The 19,069-nt window shown below is 44.6% G+C and overlaps 1 protein-coding gene across 2 annotated transcripts in view; it reads right to left on the reverse strand.

Annotated features, from left to right (window-relative positions):
* Positions 1-19,069, reverse strand: part of LOC147893879 (primase-helicase Twinkle, chloroplastic/mitochondrial-like) — a 73,605-nt gene that overhangs the window by 21,789 nt on the left and 32,747 nt on the right. For both annotated transcript variants that reach the window (XR_015542225.1, XM_087385810.1), the window contains exons 12-13: positions 2,516-2,573; positions 1,919-2,101 (exon numbers count right to left, since the gene is read on the reverse strand). Coding sequence is in view for 1 of the 2 variants with exons in the window: in XM_087385810.1 (XP_087241936.1) it covers positions 1,919-2,101; positions 2,516-2,573 (241 nt within the window). In the remaining variant the exon portion in view is untranslated. The remainder of the gene's footprint in view (positions 1-1,918; positions 2,102-2,515; positions 2,574-19,069) is intronic.

Below are 19,069 nucleotides of genomic sequence, written 5' to 3' on the forward strand. Positions count from 1 at the left end.
ACCAGAGTCCTCCAAAAGGCTGGCTGGAAAAGGCAACAATCAAAGGGCTCCTAGCAAGGGGATTGACAGCGCCGGCCTTCAGAAAACATTTGCCATGAATCCTCAAAAGAAAACCTCATCCCGCCAAGAAGGGGCATTAGCTAAGGGGGATGTTCCCACTGCAAGAGCAGCTCGAAGAACAGCTAGAAACCGCCTCCAAAGAACCTTGAGACTGCGCGCATTTTGAGGGCTTGGGAAGAGGCTTTGCAAAAGGCCCAAGCTTGAGCGAAGACCTCCGAAGAAGCTCCACCTTCCGGCTGTCCAAGAGGCAGGTGCATTCCTCAAGGAAGACCTGCAGAATCGCGACCAGCAAGGGCGTCCGAAACGAAATGCTGGCAAAGGGAGGGAGCACCGAACGCTTCCCATTGCTTGGAAGACCACCGGAGCCACCTAGCAATTATCCACGGAGGACCCGCAACCTAAGGGGCAGCCATCCATATTAGGCCACCATGCAAGGTCCATGTAAAGATTCCTCTAATCAAAACATCATGACCGTACTTTGGAGCTTTGAAGATATCAAATACACAAAATCCCTCTCATAGGGTTTGGAGCTCTTCGATTTGTACATGTCCATATACTTTGACTTGTATTTCTCTAGGATAAGAAGGGCAAGCATAAGGTGTCCCTTCTTTATGGTAAACAATGGATGAATGCTGTAGTGCACTAAGAATATTGCTCATGTTGAACAAGATGTTGCGCATAATCCAAATGGATTCTACCCATCCATGGTGCTCTTGTGCAAAATCTAGCCATATGTTCTATATGTGCTTCCATGCATCACAATCAATAGGAACACTCCAAGTATTATCGGCGGCACGATGTGTAGCATGCCATGTCATCAATTCTGCTATGGACTTGCACCTGAACATATGTTAGGTCCTCTCAATGGTAGAAAAGTATCTCAAGCCATCTACAAGATGCCAAATGCGAAGATGATGGACTACATGCAACCTGTTGACATCACAGATGCCGAAGACATGGTACAAGCGACTGGAGGCTGGAAGCTAAGCAAAGCCACTTGCTCCAATGATTTCAAAAGGAACTCATTGGATTGCTGAGCCACAAGGAGTTTAGTGTATGTGAGCACTAGGGCCATTCAGGGCACCTATACGGTGGAGGTCATGAAAAGGGCAATCAATGAAAAGATATACCTTGGAACTATCTGAAATGGGCTGCAATTTCCACACAAAAAAACTCCATTGAAACTGAGAGGATGATGAAAGTCAAAATTTGAACTCCTCATATAATGCCATTGGCTAATCAAATATCACACACACATCAATTAATAACTTCAAAAAAGTCCCATTCCTTGAAATGTACCTGAGCCACAAGCCTACTTGAACCAAATTTTTAAGGAAATTATCCATCACTTCTCCACATTTACCACTGGAACAACTGTATTAATCAAGAGACTCACGTTGATAATATGCAATTTAGATAATTGTAGGCTACTTTGAACATAGTCCCATTCCTTGAAATTTACTTGAACCACAAGCCTACTTGAACCAGATGCTTGAGGAAACTATCCATCAGTTCTTCACATTTACCAGTGGAACAACTGTATTAATCAAGAGACTCACGTTGATAATATGCAATTTATATTATTGTAGGCTACTTTGAACATTAATGGTGTTTAGTAATGAGCTGAAGGATTAGCTGAGTCTCAATAACAATGTCTAAGCAGATAACTCAAAAACAATAGAGTTTGCTCTGCGAAACAAATAAAAAAGAATGCAAAATTCTCTTTGACAAATAAGCAGTACTCTGTTATAAGCTAGCTACATTATATGGAAGCTAGAGCAAAAGAACCTAAATAAAAAGAAGCACACATTCAAAACCGTAAGTATTTCTAGCAATCAAAAAGAATTTATTACTGCACCCGATAAAATGGATCAAGACCACTCCAACCAGTCGACACACCAACGTCATCTCCAAGGCGAAGATAATAATAATCATCTATTTCTTTATAGAAATCGTAAAAGCGAAAGAGTCCACGAATGGGATATAGTTCAGCATTCGCAATCATATCTCTTAGTGCTTGCTTCCCCCGTACTTGCAGTACCTGGATTGATAAAACAGTGACAGAAAACAATCAATATATGAAGAACTTACTGCTGCTAAACGATACATTTTCTCTCTTTCTTTTTGGGTGAAATCCAGATAATGATATTAACAGAAATTGTCTCCAAGCAAAAGAATACATTTTCACTGAGACACACCAAGAAATAGAAACACTGTGATTCCTACTTGAGTAATAATAAGCTACCAATTCTTTTAAGATACCCTGCACTGCAAGTCATTCTTTTGTGTTACATCCCCAGGACAGAAAAAGGTTTAGTCAACAAGTGAATTCTGCAACCATAGACCTGAGAGTCTAATATCAATCATTAACAGAGGTAAATCCTTCTGAGGTAACCCTCAAACAATCTTACAAACTATGAAAAGAACCTGACAGCAAAGGCAGCAGACAAGAGACCTCGTTTGCATCCTTGCATTTATTGGTACCCCATTTCGGCCAAGTTACACGCCAGCACCTGATCCCCCGGAAAGGAAAAAGTACAAAAGCATAATTAGAAAACATGAGATGATAAAATGATTGACATAAAACATTGAACTTAAAGAAACCCATTAGTCATCTAACAGTAGGTAAATGAGTATTCACTTGTGTGGTATACCTATGGGACATGCCTATGTGTGTGGTGTGCATGTGCAAGTGTGTGTGTGTACTTTGTATGTCCATGCCCTAGGCTCCTCCAACGAACTGCTCCCTGTCTCGCTAGCTGCTTCGCTCCCGCCTACACCATCCCCTCGCTCCTTCGTTCCCCTCTCCATCTCACGCCTTTCGCTCTCCCCGCCCCGTCCTAAGCCTCGCCATAATCCTTGCTGCTGGGCAGGTGTAGCTGTCGCAGCTTTGTGGGCTGAAGGCCGACCTTCAGCCCTCGTTTTGCATTTCGCACATATCCAGGTGCTTCACCAGGCTCCTCCAGCCCATGCAGTTCCAAGGAGCAGCTCGCCCTGCTCACTCCAGCTCGTAGAAGGGCAAAGGAGCTCTTTATGCGCCTTTCTCCAGCCCGTACAGTACCAAGCAGCAGCCCCGCCCCTGCTCGCATCAGTTCGCAGAAGGTGTGGGGTTCCCTTCGTGCCTCAGAGAAAGGCTGAAGCTGGCTGGCAGCGGAGCTCCATTCCAGCTACCAGCCCGCCTCCCGATATACTTTTCTTGCACAAGAACCAGCGTCGTGCAAGTGCACACGTGCAAGTGCACAGCGCTTCTCTCCTCCAGGACCAAAACTTTTGTGGGGTTCTAGGTGCTCCTTGCAGCCCAAAGCAGCCCCATATCTTCTCAGGACACTGGCAGGCTGAAGTTTCTTCCGGTAGTGTTTGGGACTTTTTTGGGCAGGCATTTTGCCGCTGTTTTCTTCTAATGTTCTTCCCTTTTTCCTCTTCCACCCCTCCTCTTCTTTCTCTCGCAGCTTTGGGTTAATTGTTTATGCCTCGGAGAAAGGAACCTTGGTTGTGACACTTGTCTGGCTAGAAGGGCTCAACGGCACCACCTTCGACTCCCCCAACAGTCAAGGTTTTACTCTCTCCTCAAGACAAACAACACGTTAAGAAAGAGTTCAGTCCCTCACGGACAAGGTAGTAGTGAGTCGGACAGGAGGGCTCACCCCTTCCAGGAGTCAAATCAAAGATTGGTTACAAGAGAATTTGGCATTAGAGGGGGATCATATTCAGGAGGTCACCATCTACGAACGAGGAGTTTCTCTTCTCCAGCTTCGCTCAGCTGACGCCACCCTGGCACTGGTAGAGCAAAACCGCCTCTACCTTGGCCCGCACCTTGTTTACGTTTTCCCTTGGATCATGTCTTCATAGTAGAGGACATGGAGTCGACTCATCATAGGCCGCTTTCCGGTGACGATTCGCTTCCCAGAGCTCCCCAACGAGTACAGACCCATTCTTCCACCTATTGGCAGAGCATTTGGCACAGTGCTAGAGTCCACCCCAGAGTCAACCACGACGGTGGTGGCAGATGAGGCTGTCCCTAGACTCAAGCGGTAGAGGACCCTGAGATCCTTCCGGAGTGGATCCTCTTTGAGACCCTTGAGGGGGGTGAGCTCTGCCAGAGGATTGAGCTCACCCTTGACATAGCCCGCCGGATTCAGAGATCAAGGAAACCACGCCCTCCACCGCATTGAGAGACAGCTCGACAGACACAGATACAAGAGCTCCTCACATCACATCAGAGAGCCACCAGGACTAGGAGTGTTAGCTCTGAGCACCTGATACTCTTCTGTTATTTTGCTACTCTGTTATTTGGCTCACTAGTTTAGCACTTTAGCTTTCAGCGAGGGCTGTAGTGAGCCCTTTGCTTCAGCCCACAGCGGCTTGTATGAGTTACTTTTGGTTTTGTACTTTGTCTGATAGGCCCCGCGAGGCCTCCTGCACATGGTAATACATCTCTCTTTTTTTCTCTCTTTCTCCATGTTAGTACAGGCAGCGTTCGCCATGACCCCACTACAGACTGATGCCATCTTCCAAACAGTGACATTCATTCACAGAGTCTGGGACTTACCCCAATGGAGACTACCGAGGCTGGCTCTAGAGTCATCCAAACAACTAGCTGAGAGCAGGGCGGACACATAATATGCACGTATATCCACATGGTTTGCCAAACACGAGATTCAGATGGAAAGACTCCCTCCCTTTCAGTACAGTATGGATGCACCCCCTGAGTCAATTCCACGAGATGAGATTAACCGTATCATACGGCTAGACCTCCTCCAGCTCCACACATCTCACGCTAGGGGGGAGATCAGGAGCTCCTAACCAAGATCCAGTTCTACTGCGACCATTTCCAAAGAGTCTCTGAGGAAGGATTCATCATCAGACCCCAGTATCTCGAGGACAAGGGAGTCTCACACGCATTGAGGATCGCCATTGGTCAGATGCGGGTTTCCTCCCATCAGCTGAGGATTGAGACAAGGAAAGCAGCACGCACGCCCAGAGAGCAGTGATCTGCATGTTATGCACACTAGGGGAGATTGAGACAGAGGAGCACTTTCTCTGCACCTGCCCAACCTACTACGAGATCCGAGGGCGATATACCACTGTCTTTATTAGGATGGGAGTGGGTTGGGGCCACTGTCGTGATTGATCCACTTTCATGACCAGCTCTGCATTGGGCTCTATCTACTTGAGATGTGCCGCCACAGGGAGACCTTGCTATGATAGATCAGGAAGCAATAGGAGGGGACCATACCACGGGATACAGAAGCTGACCAGACACGACGGAATGTCACAGATTTCTATGCATATGAGTCAGCTCCATAACACAATGGGGTGGAGGAGGAGGAGCTAGCTGATATGTGGGCAGTATGGATTGTTAAGAGAGGATAGCAGAGGTTACCGGTGACACGAAGAGCGACCAGGGCACACTCAATTGAGGTCCGACCTATCACAGTTTTCCTCCGAGGAGAGTGCCCGAGACGAGGGATCACTCTGAACATAGACCAGTAGGTCAGAGATCAAGGAGACCACGCCCTCCTCCGCCAACACAACGTGAGACAGTCAGACGGATGCAGATCCGAGACATCCTCGCCACTCATAGACGAGCCACGATAGTGCAGGGTTTCGAATTCTAGGTTCCAGTTCTAGCTCTCTTCCTACTTTAGATAGCACATGATATGACATGACAAGACATGATATGATATGATACGATACGACACGTTTTGTATTTGAGCTCTTTATTGTACTCAGCAAGGGCCTTAGCGCGCCCTTTGCTCCGGCCCTTTATGGCTTGTATGAGCTTTCTTCCCTTTTGGTGTTTTCCGCACTTTATCCCATAGACCTGCGAGGCCTTCTCTCTCTCTCTCTCTCTCTCTCTCTCTCTCTCTCTCTCTAATAGTACAAGCAGAGTTCACCATGACACCTCCAAGCTGATGCCATTTTTTACACAAAGTTTGGGCCTTACCCCACTGGAGACTACTGAGGCTGGCACTAGAGTCATCCAGATGACTAGCACAGAGCGGTGTTGATACAATATGGTATGCACACATATCAACATAGTTTGCCAATCACGATACTCAGATCGACCGACTTCCTCGGATGCACCGCAGGAGTTGATCCCACAAGATGAGATTAACGGTATCATACGGTCAGATCTCCTCCAGATCCATAAATCCCGGACTGGAGGGGACCAAGAGTTCTCCACCAAAATCCAATTCTATCACGACCACTTCTTGAAGTATCGAAGGATGAACTCATCATCAGACCCTAGTATCTCGAGGATATGCACTGAGGATTACAATTGGACAGATGCGGGTCTCGTTCCATCAGCTGAGGATTGAAGTAGGGAGAGCTGCATGTATACCTAGAGAGCAGCGGATCTGTAGGTTATGCATGTTGGGGGAGGTCGAGACAGAGGAGCTTTTTCTATTTGTCTGCCCAGCCTACTATGAGATCTGAGGATGATACCACAGTCCACTGCCTCTTTCACGTGCGGCACAGCTTGGTCCACTCTCAGATTGATCCACTTCCATGCTCTATGTGATTGAGATGCGATGACACACAAAGCCACTATTGCAACCAATCAAAGAGCAACGAGAGGTGACCGCGCCATAGGATATTGAGGTAGTTTGAGCATAGAGACATGTCACAAACTTTTATACATTTGAGTCACCTCCAAGACACAGTGGTGTGGAGGAAGAGTGGATCAGCAGAGAGAGACGCTGCCGAGCGAAGAACGCGAAGACCATACATGACACACAGAGAGACCAAAGCACACACGATCAAGATCCGGCCTATCTCAACTCTCCTCAAAGGAGACCGCCAGAGATGATGCATCACTCTGACATAGTCCATCGGATCCAGAGATATAGGAGACCGCCTCCTCCGCCACAGCTTGACATACGCAAATCCAAGAATCTTTGCAGCCCACCGGAGAGCCACCATAGTGCCAGGTTTCAGCTTTTAAGTCTCAGCTTTCAATTTGCATTTGAGTTTTTGTTTGAGCTCTTGAGCTCTTGAGCTTAGCATAGCACTCAGCAAGGGCCCCTTTGCTTCAGCTCATTGAGGCTTGTATGAGTTATTTTTTATTGGTGTACTTTGTCCAAATAGGCCGTGACGTCTCCTGAGGACGTTAATATATCTTTCTTTTTCTCTCTCTCTCGCCCACCAGCCTCTCTTTCTCACCCGTTTCCTTAGCCTTGATTGCTGCAATAGCAGCAACCCTTAGCCTCTAGCACACAAAGGCGCACTTCAGCGCCGTGTGCCATGCGCAATAGCAGGACCAAGTCGAGGGGCCATACACCTGCGAACAGCCACCCAGCTCGAGCTTACTTGGCGCGTACAGCAACAGGCTCCTACAGCGTTGAGTAGGGGCCGTACTCTAGCAATTCGTACCTTAGGGGAAAAACAGATCTTGCACACAGCAACAGCAACAAGTCCTAGGTTCGGGGGGGCTCCGGATTGGGACGAAGGGGGTGCCAAATCCACGCAGGCCAATATGGATTTCCCGAGAGTCAAGACGTTTGCCTCGACTCTTGCCAAAGCCTCCTACTCTTCCGTCGAGCGGCCATTCCATCGCTCCCTCTGTGCATGTTTGCAAAGACGCCTTCCCTGTATGGAAAGACATATCTACAGCACACAAAAATGGTGAGCATGATAGACCTGCAAGAGCATATTTACTATTTACAGCAAGAAATCTGTGAGTCAGACTTGCCCCCCTAGAAAGAAAAACAAATGATATGCAAGGGAAAGGAAAGCAGAAAATTATCCAAGAAGTATTGCACAAATGTACCCCATCTCCACCAACACCTGAGCTGGTATCCACAATATAGGAAATGATCACTACTCAGGCATCTTCTATCAAGAACGAGATGGCTGCAAATATTACCAACAAAGTTAACAAAGTCGACCTTTACACAGAAGTCAAAGAGTAGGAATGGAGAATACACAAGACGATTTTGCGCATTGGGGGGCTGCATAATGGCTGCCTTGGAGATGACGAGGGATACACAGAAGATAAAATCATATGCCTCAAGAAAGAAACACCTCATATTGAATTTGATGAAAATGCCATAACTAGTATTACTGAAAACTATAGACCTTCAATCTCTTTTTCCAACTCTTCTATTTCAGCCCTATTCATCCTATCAGATGCTCTACACGGATTTTTATCTGTCTATACTCCACAATGAATATGTCTACTCTCTATTCAGTTCACACATCCATACGCCAGTGTTGGCTGAATGGATAGCATTTACTCTTGGTTCTATGTTCACCATAGAGTCTTGGGATGAGGAGGTAGAAGCCTTTCCCTTTTACAGAATTGGTTGTAGCAATTTTGGCCAATAGAGTCAAAGTTACGGGAAACGGGGAAACGGAAACGGGAAACGGAAACGAAAACGTAAACGTTTCGGGATTTTTGAGAGGGGGTGAAACGGGGAAACGCCACATCATCAAGGGGGTTTACAAAAGGGGGTTTAGAGTAATGCATACACACATTTAGAGTGCTCTACCTTCAAAAAAAATGCACAATAAGCTATAGCTCTACCTAGTACCATTAATATTGATTGTAACTTTGAACTTTGGAGATTCAAGTTTCATTGTTCAACCAGTTACCAATCACACAATGCAAATTTCAATTAAGCAAGATGGGGTAATTTATGAATCCTATAACAAGTTACAAAATGGAAAAATAATTCTTGATTCATGATATTTGAGAAACCAATCATGATTCATAAATGGTAATTCAGTTTTCAAAGCCCAAATGTCATAGTAACAAAAAGAAAGCTGAAACCCAAAAAAGGCTACATCGAGGATGATATCATATATGATCAAATAATAAGCTCATCCTCATCCTAAGACTCAACCTCTGCCTCCTCCTCCTCCTCATCATCATTCTCCTCTACTAACAAATCATCATCATCAGGTGAGTGGGCATCATCTGGGCTGTGAAATCCAATATATTTGTCATGCGTATACTCGTGTCTCATCTTGTTAAGCAAACGCAAGTTTGCATTAACAAAGACAAGATCATTGGCCCGTTGCGTTCGCAGACGATTTCTCTTCTTTGTATGGATATGGGCAAAGCTACTCCACAAACGCTCACAAGAAGAGGAGGTGCAAGCTTGGCTTAGAATGCGGATGGGCACAACACTTTTTGTACGCCTCAACCTAGGTGGTATTGAAATGTTCTCAATGAGGCATACCCATCCGATAAGTACTTGGTCAGATAACACACCTAATGGCGTGTTTTTTTGCGGATGTGCATATCACTAGGGAAAAAATGGTGTATAATGCGTGATGTTTTCCATTCTGATTCTTCATCAAATATTACATCTCTAGAGATTATGACCTTTTCATTGATGGTATCATAGAGCTCAAGCTTTTGCAACTCGGGGGAATCAGCTCCATAATCCTCCCACCATGTAACAGCCCCAACTCGAAATCTGAAATTCCAAAACTCATAAATTTCAGATTTCTAATTTTGTATTAAATAACAAATTACAAGTTCCTAAAATCTGAAAATTAAAATGAGTTAATATTACCTATCATGCTGTGCATCTGGCCATCCATACATGCCTTCCTTATTGCGATAATTGGCAAGTGGTCTTTTATCCTCCGCCGTCCATCAGGAGTTGGCACCATCTTTTGAAGAGTGAGGTTCCAACCACGAACAACCTCTGCATCACTCTCTTGTGCACTTGCCTTGTGTTGAAACTCCGGGTCCAACACAAAGGCAGCTGCATGCATGGGAGAGTAATATTGATTCCATCTGCTCACAGCCAACTCTTCCAATTCTCTCAACCTTTGGGGATCCTTTTCTATTTCTCTGATATTCTCAATCATCCGATCCATCCCCTCATACACCTTACCAAGAAAAGGCATATCTCCATCAACTCGGTTAAGCAGCTTCACAATAGGCACACATAGATCAACAATGTGAGATGCATCAGCCCAAAATTCATCACTACCTATGCACAAGTCATAACAATAAATTCCAAGAGCCTGCCTAGAAGTGGGCCATGCATCCCACTCTGGGCTTGCCACAACTTGTTTCAGTGCAGGTCTCATTTCAAGGAGCCTGCGAAGCATCAAAAAGTTGTATGCAAATCTTGTCTCTGCATACTTCAAAAGCTCCTTGTTGGCAAATTTACGGTACAAAGCAAGAGAAAAATTATGTCGTGTGATGAAGTTAACCATCTCTTTTCCATTGTCAATAACATTCTTGACCCAATCCAATTTGCCAATGTCTTTCAAAAAAATTATTCAAGCAATGTGCTACACAAGCACTCCACTGGATATGAGGATACTTTTGCTTCAATAATGCAGCTGCTGCCTTATTGGTATTTTCCCCATCTGAAACAAGTTGCAAAACATTAGACGGCCCCACATATTTCACTGCATCTGCCCACATTTGCATCAATACAGGTGCTGTTTTTTGTTGCACTCCACACTCTATGGAGTGTATGTAGAGTGCAGATCCCCTACAATAGAAACGGCGCGTTTCGGGTTTGAAACGACGTTTCAGATGCCGTTTCGACGTTTCGGATCCCCGTTTTAGCCTACGTTTCGGGTTTCGGGGCCGTTTCGGGGGATCTGGCACGGGGGAAACGCCGTTTTAGGCCTTTGTTTTGGCGTTTCATCGTAACTATGAATAGAGTAGGACATTTATGCCATGGATGCCCTGGCTTATGTTTCTAACATTTACCCTCCTTAATTAGCTTTTTCTTCTCATCATCAATCATGGAAGGAAATGGTATCCATCCAGGACGTGATTGGCTATTAACATTTCGTACAATAGCTCTCTCATTTCCTTTGTTTAAGGGTTTACGAGGATTCAATTTCCTCTCAGCAATCTCAGCCAATTTAGTGAGGTCTTTCAAGGTGGTTGGGTTGAACACTTCTTCCTTTTATCATCCTCACTCTTCTCAGGTAACTCTAAAGAGAGTTTCCAGAACCTAGCTGTAAATTCAACGTTACTCTCGTTTTCAAATTGCCTCAACCTTTCCCAGCGGAAGGTCAATTCTTCTTCATGCCTTGGAGGCATGAAAGTGGCCTTAAGCTGCTCTACAAATCTGGACCATTGAAGAATAGGCTCTTTTTCCGTTTGTGATAAGGACCACCACATTAATGAAGCAAATAGAATGAGTGAGAGAGAGCAAGAGACAGTAAGAGAGCAGGAGGCTTGGAAGCTGAAGACGTAGTTGCAATAGAATAGTGAGTACAACACACTGAAGGAAAAAGATAAGGTTTTGTCCTAGTGACAAAACCTTAGTAGTCACTAACCATAGTTAGTGAACTAACTGCGGTTAAGGGGAAAAACCTCTTAATGAGGGAAAAGTGCCCCTAACTAGCTTATTATATTACATTGGTCACTGCTGAATTATGTCTATAATTCTAACACCCCCCTGCAGTGCCAATGTCATGTACAAGGCTAATCAATCACCAAACGGATATAAGTTCAGGGCACTGCGAAATGCCTCAAACTTTTCACGTGGTAGTACTTTGGTGAAAATATCTGCAACGTTGTCATGTGTGGACACAAAGATCATACTGATCTCTCCTGGATGCAACTTCTCTCTGACGTAGTGATAGTGAACCTCAATGTGTTTCGTGCGAGCATGAAACACTGGATTCTTTGCCACTGCAATGGCACTCTGACTATCAGTGAGAATTGGAGAGGGACCCTCCAAAGACAGATGAAGATCAGCAAATAGACGTCGCAGCCAAACACATTCAAATGTTGCTCTGAAAGCTGCCCTGTACTCAGCTTCACATGATGAGGTAGCCACTGTAGATTGTTTCTTGCTCAGCCATGAAATACAAGATTTACCCAGAAAGAAACAATTGCCACTAGTGGACTGCCTAGTGTCATAATCACCAGCCCAAATCTGAATCACTGTAGGCATACATCTGCAAGTCACCCCCCCTGGGAAATAGTAAGCCAAAAGACTTTGTGCCCTGCAAATAACGGAAGATGCGCTTAACTGCCTGCCAATGCATAGTGTTTGGGCTGTGCATGTATCTGCTCACCTGAGATACTGCAAACTGAATATCAAGTCTAGTGTTGCAGAGATATAAGAGGCATCCAACAGCCTGACTGTAAAGTGTGGCATCAACTAATTCTCCTGCATCATGCATTGTGAGTTTCAGCCCTGGTTCCATAGGAGTGGATATGGGCTTACACTCTTGCATGTTAAATCTGTCCAAGAGTTTCTGAACATACTTGGACTGAGACATAACAGTGCCACGTCTCTCATGAGAGAACTGGATCCCCAAATAAAAGTGAAGCAGCCCCAAATCTGACATGTCGAAGTTGGTCTGCAAATCAGCTTTGAAATCTGCAATTTTTTCTTCATTGGACCCTGTGAGCAGTAAGTCATCGACATAAAGAAGGATGACTAATATTTCCCCCCCATCCAGCTTGATGTAGAGGGTGCTCTCAGTAGGACTATTGTGCAGCCCCTTGCTGGTCATAAAGGCATGTATCTTGGCATACCATGCACGAGGGGCCTGTTTCAGCCCATATAAAGCTTTATTGAGCTTGCATACTTGAAGTGCATTTGCTGTAATTTCAAAGCCCGGAGGTGGTCTGACATACACCTCTTCCAGCAAGTCCCCATTCAAGAAGGCTGTTTTTATGTCCAACTGATGAACATTCCACTCAAAATGTGCAGCCATTGCAATTACTGATCGGATGGTGGTCATCCGGGATGTAGGAGCGAATGTCTCTTCATAATCTATGCCCTTTTTCTGAGCATAGCCCTTAGCAACCAGCCTGGCCTTATATCTGTCAATGGAGCCATCTAGCTCCCGTTTGACTTTAAATACCCATCGTGTGCCAATGGCATGTTTACCTTGTGGCAAGTCCACAACATCCCAAGTCTGATTTTTTGCAATGGACTGCAACTCATCGTGCATGGCATTCATCCAATGCACATTACCTTTTGCCTCTTCAAATGTGGCAGGCTCCTCCTCATCAAGGAGAGTACCTGCATATGCTGAATCCACTGAATTAGCACCTTCCATGTGCCTTGCTGCACTGCGAGTCCTGCCAGGTAACGAAGCATCAAGTTTACTCTCCCTGAGAGTCTGTAACAACCAGTTTGGGACTGTTTTTGCTGCATGTATGTCTGCAATTTCTTGCTGCACCACCTGTTCCACTGCCTGTGGAGGAGGCAAGACATCCTGTGGAGGAACTGAAGCATTTGGAGGTTGCTGTAAATTCTGATTTGGATCAGAAAAATCAGCAGGGGAACAGGTGTCTGCAAATCAGCTTTGAAATCTGCAATTTTTTCTTCATTGGACCCTGTGAGCAGTAAGTCATCGACATAAAGAAGGATGGCTAATATTTCCCCCCCATCCAGCTTGATGTAGAGGGTGCACCCTTCACAGGCATGTGGAGGAGGTATCTCAAGAGGTGGCAATGCATCAACCATTGAAAATTTCTGAAGTGTCATTAAGCTGTTGTAATGCATGTGGCCATATCTGGCATGCCATAATTCTGCATTTTGCATGGCAACTGTAGGGGTAGAAACTGCCAGAGCATGGGCTGCTCTTTTCTCAAAAATATCAAGCTGAAAAAGCCCACGCAGCAAAGTACCAGATAACCTTAAGGCATAGTTAGCTTCCCTGTCTCGGACAGCACATTTGTCATCCTCAAAGATGACCTGAAATCCCCCTCTGTTAAGAGTGGACACTGAAAGAAGATTTTTGGTTATGCCAGGCACATATAAGACATCTGAAAGTCTGAAAATTGAGCCATCAATTGCAGTGAGCTCAACCTCTCCTGTGCCATGTACTGTATATGAGGAGTTGTTGGCACAAGTGACTTTCTTACCAACACGAGGTGGATGCAAGGAAGTAAAAAGACACTTCCTAGAAGTGATATGCTTGGATGCACCGCTGTCAAAATACCATGTGTTCAGTGTTTCATTAACACTGAAAGCAGATGCATCTGTAGAAGAGTCAAAGCTGCAAGTCAAAAATGTATATGTATCATCACTGCAAGAGGCTGTACTATCCCGAGCATCTGGAACAGCCAACCTAGAGTCTGAAATGCAAGATAAAAAGGCAGAATCCTGTCCAACAAAGTTGGCTGCAGCATCCCCACTGTCAGATGCATGAGGGGCTGAATCTGAAACAGCCATACCTGAGCTGTTTTTCTTTTCTTTTGCAATCCTTTTCTTGCATTCTGCTATGTGATGACCTGGCTTTTTGCAGTAGTGACAAAAACCCTTCTTTTTGGGTTTACTTGCATCACTTTTAGCCTTCTGTGAAGGCTGTCCTGACCCACTGGAAGGCTGATTTTCTGCTGTCTTTGCCTGTCCCTTTGTTTTTTATTTAAATTTTGAGAGCATGGCTTGTTCACCTGCACATGAAGCCAAATTTTTCCTGGTCTGCTCTTCCTGAAGCAGAAGTCCTATCAACTCATGAAAAGTGAGGGGATTTGCACCCCCCCCCATTGATAAGTTCAGCGAAGTGTGAAAGCTGAGATAAGACTCAGGAAGAGAATTCAGAGTGGTTGTAATCATCTCTGAATCAGGAATAATTTCATCTATGTTTAACAATTGCTCTCTGAGATCCTGTAGCTTTTTGAGGTGGACTGACATGGAGTCACCCTCCTCCATATGTGTATTGCTCAACTCTCTTTTTAAGAAAGATACCCTGGCATCATTCCGTGCTGCATACATGCTTTCCAAGATATCCCACGCTGCCCTGGAGGTCTTACACGACCGGATATGCAGAATGATAGATCTTTTTACTGAAAGAGAGATGCATGACAAAGCTAAGGCATCCCGTGAATCCCATCTCTTCTGCTCTGGAGTATTGACTGTAGCTGCACCAACAACTTGTCCTGCAGCTGCACCCTGTGCACGACCTCTTCCACCTCCTTGCTGAGGAGGGGTAGCAAGTGCAATATCTGCTGGTCGGATCTCATCCCCATTGACATAATCCCATAGATTCCGAGAAATCAAAATATTACGTACCATAAAACTCCAGAGGGAGTAGTTGGTACCATCCAACTTGTCTTCTTGTGAAAGACCACCAAATGGAAACTCATTCTGATTTTGATGGGCCATTCTTGAGAAAAAGATTGAAGCAGATACAGATCTGAATTCCCTTACTGGGAATGGAATACACAACTTCCAAATAACACAGCCAAGCACGGGCTGTATATGCAACTTAGATTTCTGTACTTAAGCTGTCAGAAATCTGTCCAAGCATCAAAAACTCTCCAAAATCTGCCAAAAGTGTTTCAAACACTCCAAGAAAGGCAGTATGTACTGAATACTCCAAAAAATGCTCTCAACACAAAAGCCCCAATTTGTGGCTAGAAATTGCAGCCAGAAAGGGGCAAAATTACTGAAAGCCCCAAATCTGCAATTTTTAAACAAAAGCCCCAAATTTCAAACTAGATCTGCAATTTTGCTCCAGATGTAGCTCCAAACCTGCACAATGATTGCAATGTCTGCAAAATACAAAATGCCCCAAATATACTCCAAAACAACTGCACCAAACTATGGTTTTCTGCAAGATGAGCCTGTCAAAGAACACCTGTGGCTGAAGACAACTTTTGTAAATCTGCACATTCAGATCTGAAAGTGCAAAAATGCACACCAATCTAGAAAAGGTACAGATTGTACGGTATAGTACGGATTGTACGGTACAGTACGTCTAGACTGTACGGCAAGTACAAAAACGTCAGCGCAGGTACGAAATAGTACTGTACGACTGATTTGTACGGCTGTTGCAACGCAGGTACGGCAACCTGTACGGCGTTGTACGGTGCTGTACGGCAACTTTGTACGGAGAGGAGCGATACAAGTACGGCAGTCTGTACGGTGATGTACGGAGACTGTACGTACTTTGTACGGTGCTGCACGAAGAGATGTACGGACGATGTACGACGCTGCACGGGACTTGTACGGTAGTCTTCACGGAAGTGTACGGACGTGGTACGTCGAGTTGTACGGAGGCAATACGGCGAATTCCGTACAGTCGTACGGACTGTACGGACGAGTTGGAGCAGGCGTGTAACGTGGAGCAAAAAAAAAAAGGTACGATGAAGGGAGCAGGAAGCCCGAGGCTCTTGGACCTGCTCTGATACCAAATGAAGCAAATAGAATGAGTGAGAGAGAGCAAGAGACAGTAAGAGAGCAGGAGGCTTGGAAGCTGAAGACGTAGTTGCAATAGAATAGTGAGTACAACACACTGAAGGAAAAAGATAAGGTTTTGTCCTAGTGACAAAACCTTAGTAGTCACTAACCATAGTTAGTGAACTAACTGCGGTTAGGGGGAAAAACCTCTTAATGAGGGAAAAGTGCCCCTAACTAGCTCATTATATTACATTGGTCACTGCTGAATTATGTCTATAATTCTAACAATTAAAGCATCCTTTTGTAGATGCAGTGTGGCAAGAGCAAGCTTCTCATGGTTGGTCTTATCTTGATGAGCAAAATATAGCTCAAAATGGCAAATCCAATTGAGGATTTTATCTACCTCTCTTGCTCCATCATACTTTGGAAACTCTATTCTCTCTCAGGGTTGGAATTTAGCTCTCTTTGAGGGGGTACTTAAATCGTCATCCCCAAAATTCAGCACTCTCTTAGTCCCTAATTTTGTCATAATGGACTGTTCAATCATATGGCTAAGCTGAGAAACTAGCTTATAAACGGGAGACTCCTCTCTCCCTCTTGCACTTGGATTATAATCCATGTGTACGGGATTTTGAGTTAAAGGCGTAAACTCAGCGCCTTGCTCTTGGATGAACTCGTTTCTCCCTTCATTTCTGAAGGAAAACTCCCTATCAAGAGATTCTTGAAGGAGAGATGAAGGTAATTCTATATGTGGGTTATCATACTCAATATGTGTGTAACTCTCATCTACATTATCCTCTTCAGGAGGAGGTGATGTGTTCTCTCCCTATGTCCTTCTGGTAGTGGAGGAAAAAGGACAAGTTCATTATTAAATATCCCTCCTCCTTCCATTCTTTCCTTTTAGTAATACAAGAGAAAATGGCTTGCTGTAATTTCAGAAAAGGAGTTTATTTTACAGCAAAAGTCAAGTGTTGTAGAGTTGGTGGTACTTCTCCGACTCCCGCTTCATTTGTGTCGAGAAAACACTTAAAATGACCTCTTCTTCCTCTCTTTTAAGCTTTTCTTCTTGTATTTCTGCTGTAAACTGGTGCACTCCATTTGGGCTACTTATTTTGAGTGGATTGGAGCTCTAGATACCATTATAGGGGGTACTTGATGGGTGGATCACCCCCTTAAAATCTTGTTCCAATCCGACTTTCCATTGGGAAGAATGGGGGGGGTCTCTTTTCCTTACGGTTTAAGGGTTTTAAGGGTCTATTCGCACTGGAGGGGGGGGAGAGGGGGGGGGAGTGTCACCCCGTTCCCCGTCCAAAGACCACAAAAATCAAAGAAAGTCCTTGCCTCTGGGCTTCAATTTGAGGAATCGTGGCTTCCAGGACTGCCACAAATGTACAGTCCTATTTCGCACGGGGACCTTGCAAAGGCCTGCTTCGCGAACAGATTTTCCACACGGGTGCCTTTCGGAGATCTGTTTCGCGCACACATTTGCATGCTCTTGTACCCTTCCGCGCCCACACAGTCCCATTGCCTCACACGCCCCCCAAAGACTCCCAGCCTTGAAATTGATCTTATTCAGGCCTCTTCTATGATAACTTATCTACGCATATAAGTAATTGGGCTGAGTTGCCTTGGGCACTCCCTCGACTCTCTGGTTATCCAGATGTAATTGCAAATTTTTGGTGTGTGCTTTGTCTCATAGGCCCATGGGGCCTTTCACAGACAGTAATGTAACTTTCTTTCTTTTCTCTTAGATAGTTCTGTGAGAGTTAAAATAATGATGTCAATCTAATGTGCAAGGGGGCAGCAAATAAATGAAGGGTAGTACAATAAATGTGTACCAATTGTTAAGGTACAAAGAGTGGTATGAATAAATGAGGCCCTAACATTAGGCGCCCAATGTATGTATGCAGTTTTCAGTTTTAATGCAAGTTACTCTTTTGGCTTCTCAACGTGTCTCTTCGCTCCTCTCCTTCTCTCTCTCTTTGATCTCATTTTTCAGCAAGCTTCCTCGCACTTTAACATGGTATCAGAGCAGGAAGAGTGCATGAGAGTTGGATAGAAGCGATTCCCTCGCGATTGCGCACGGTTTGACGCGAAGAAAGTTGAAAGAGAATTCCAGAAAGCGAAGATATGAAGATTTTGCGTGATCAGCCTGTTATTTGATCAGAAAATTCAGTTTACAAGTAATGAAAGGAGGAGCCCAAGTGAAGCGATGCAAGGGAAGAACACGTGCAGAAATTTTGCACCCAAAAAGTGACGAAAATTAGGGTTTCAAGCCCTAAAACCAAGCGTTTTGAAATCGCATTGTAGCTGCCTTGTAGGAGAAGTCTTCAGCATCAGCATTCACCAAAAAAAGTATGAAAAAGTCAGAAAAAAAAATTTGGGCGAAATCTGAAAAATCTCGAAATTAGGGTTTTTTGTCATTTTGACCTTAAAAATGGAGGCGTTTTTAGGTCGCCCTTGTTCAGCAGCAGTCTATGAGGCAAAACGACCAACATTGAAGAAGAAATTCTGAAAAAGTTTCAAAAACTTTGAAGAAAATCTCGAAATTAGGGTTTCTGCAATAAAAATTGATGAAAATAAGCCCCAAATCAGAGGGGTTTTGCTTCAGCAACAAAGGAGAAGGTCCTTGCTATGAAGTAGATTTTAAATCAACCCTAAAAGTGGAGAGAATCAGCCCAAGGAGGTAAAAGATCCCGGAATTAGGATTTCTGCGCAGTTTCCAACCCTAAAAGTGATGAAAAATCAGGCCCCAAGTGGAAGAAATCAGTAAATGGATCTGAACTATCTCGAAATTAGGGTTTCAGCCCTGGTTTTGACCCCCAAAATGGAAGCAAACAGCCCCGAGATGATGGAGAAAAGATATGCCCTGTTTTTGTGATGAAATCAGCCCTGTTTGTGAAGAATTTTGGAGCCACAAGTTTTGT

This window comes from Dipteris shenzhenensis, chromosome 15 (assembly GCF_047967505.1).
Source record: "Dipteris shenzhenensis isolate YYH24624 ecotype China chromosome 15, Dip_SZ_1.0, whole genome shotgun sequence".
Lineage (NCBI taxonomy): Eukaryota > Viridiplantae > Streptophyta > Polypodiopsida > Gleicheniales > Dipteridaceae > Dipteris > Dipteris shenzhenensis.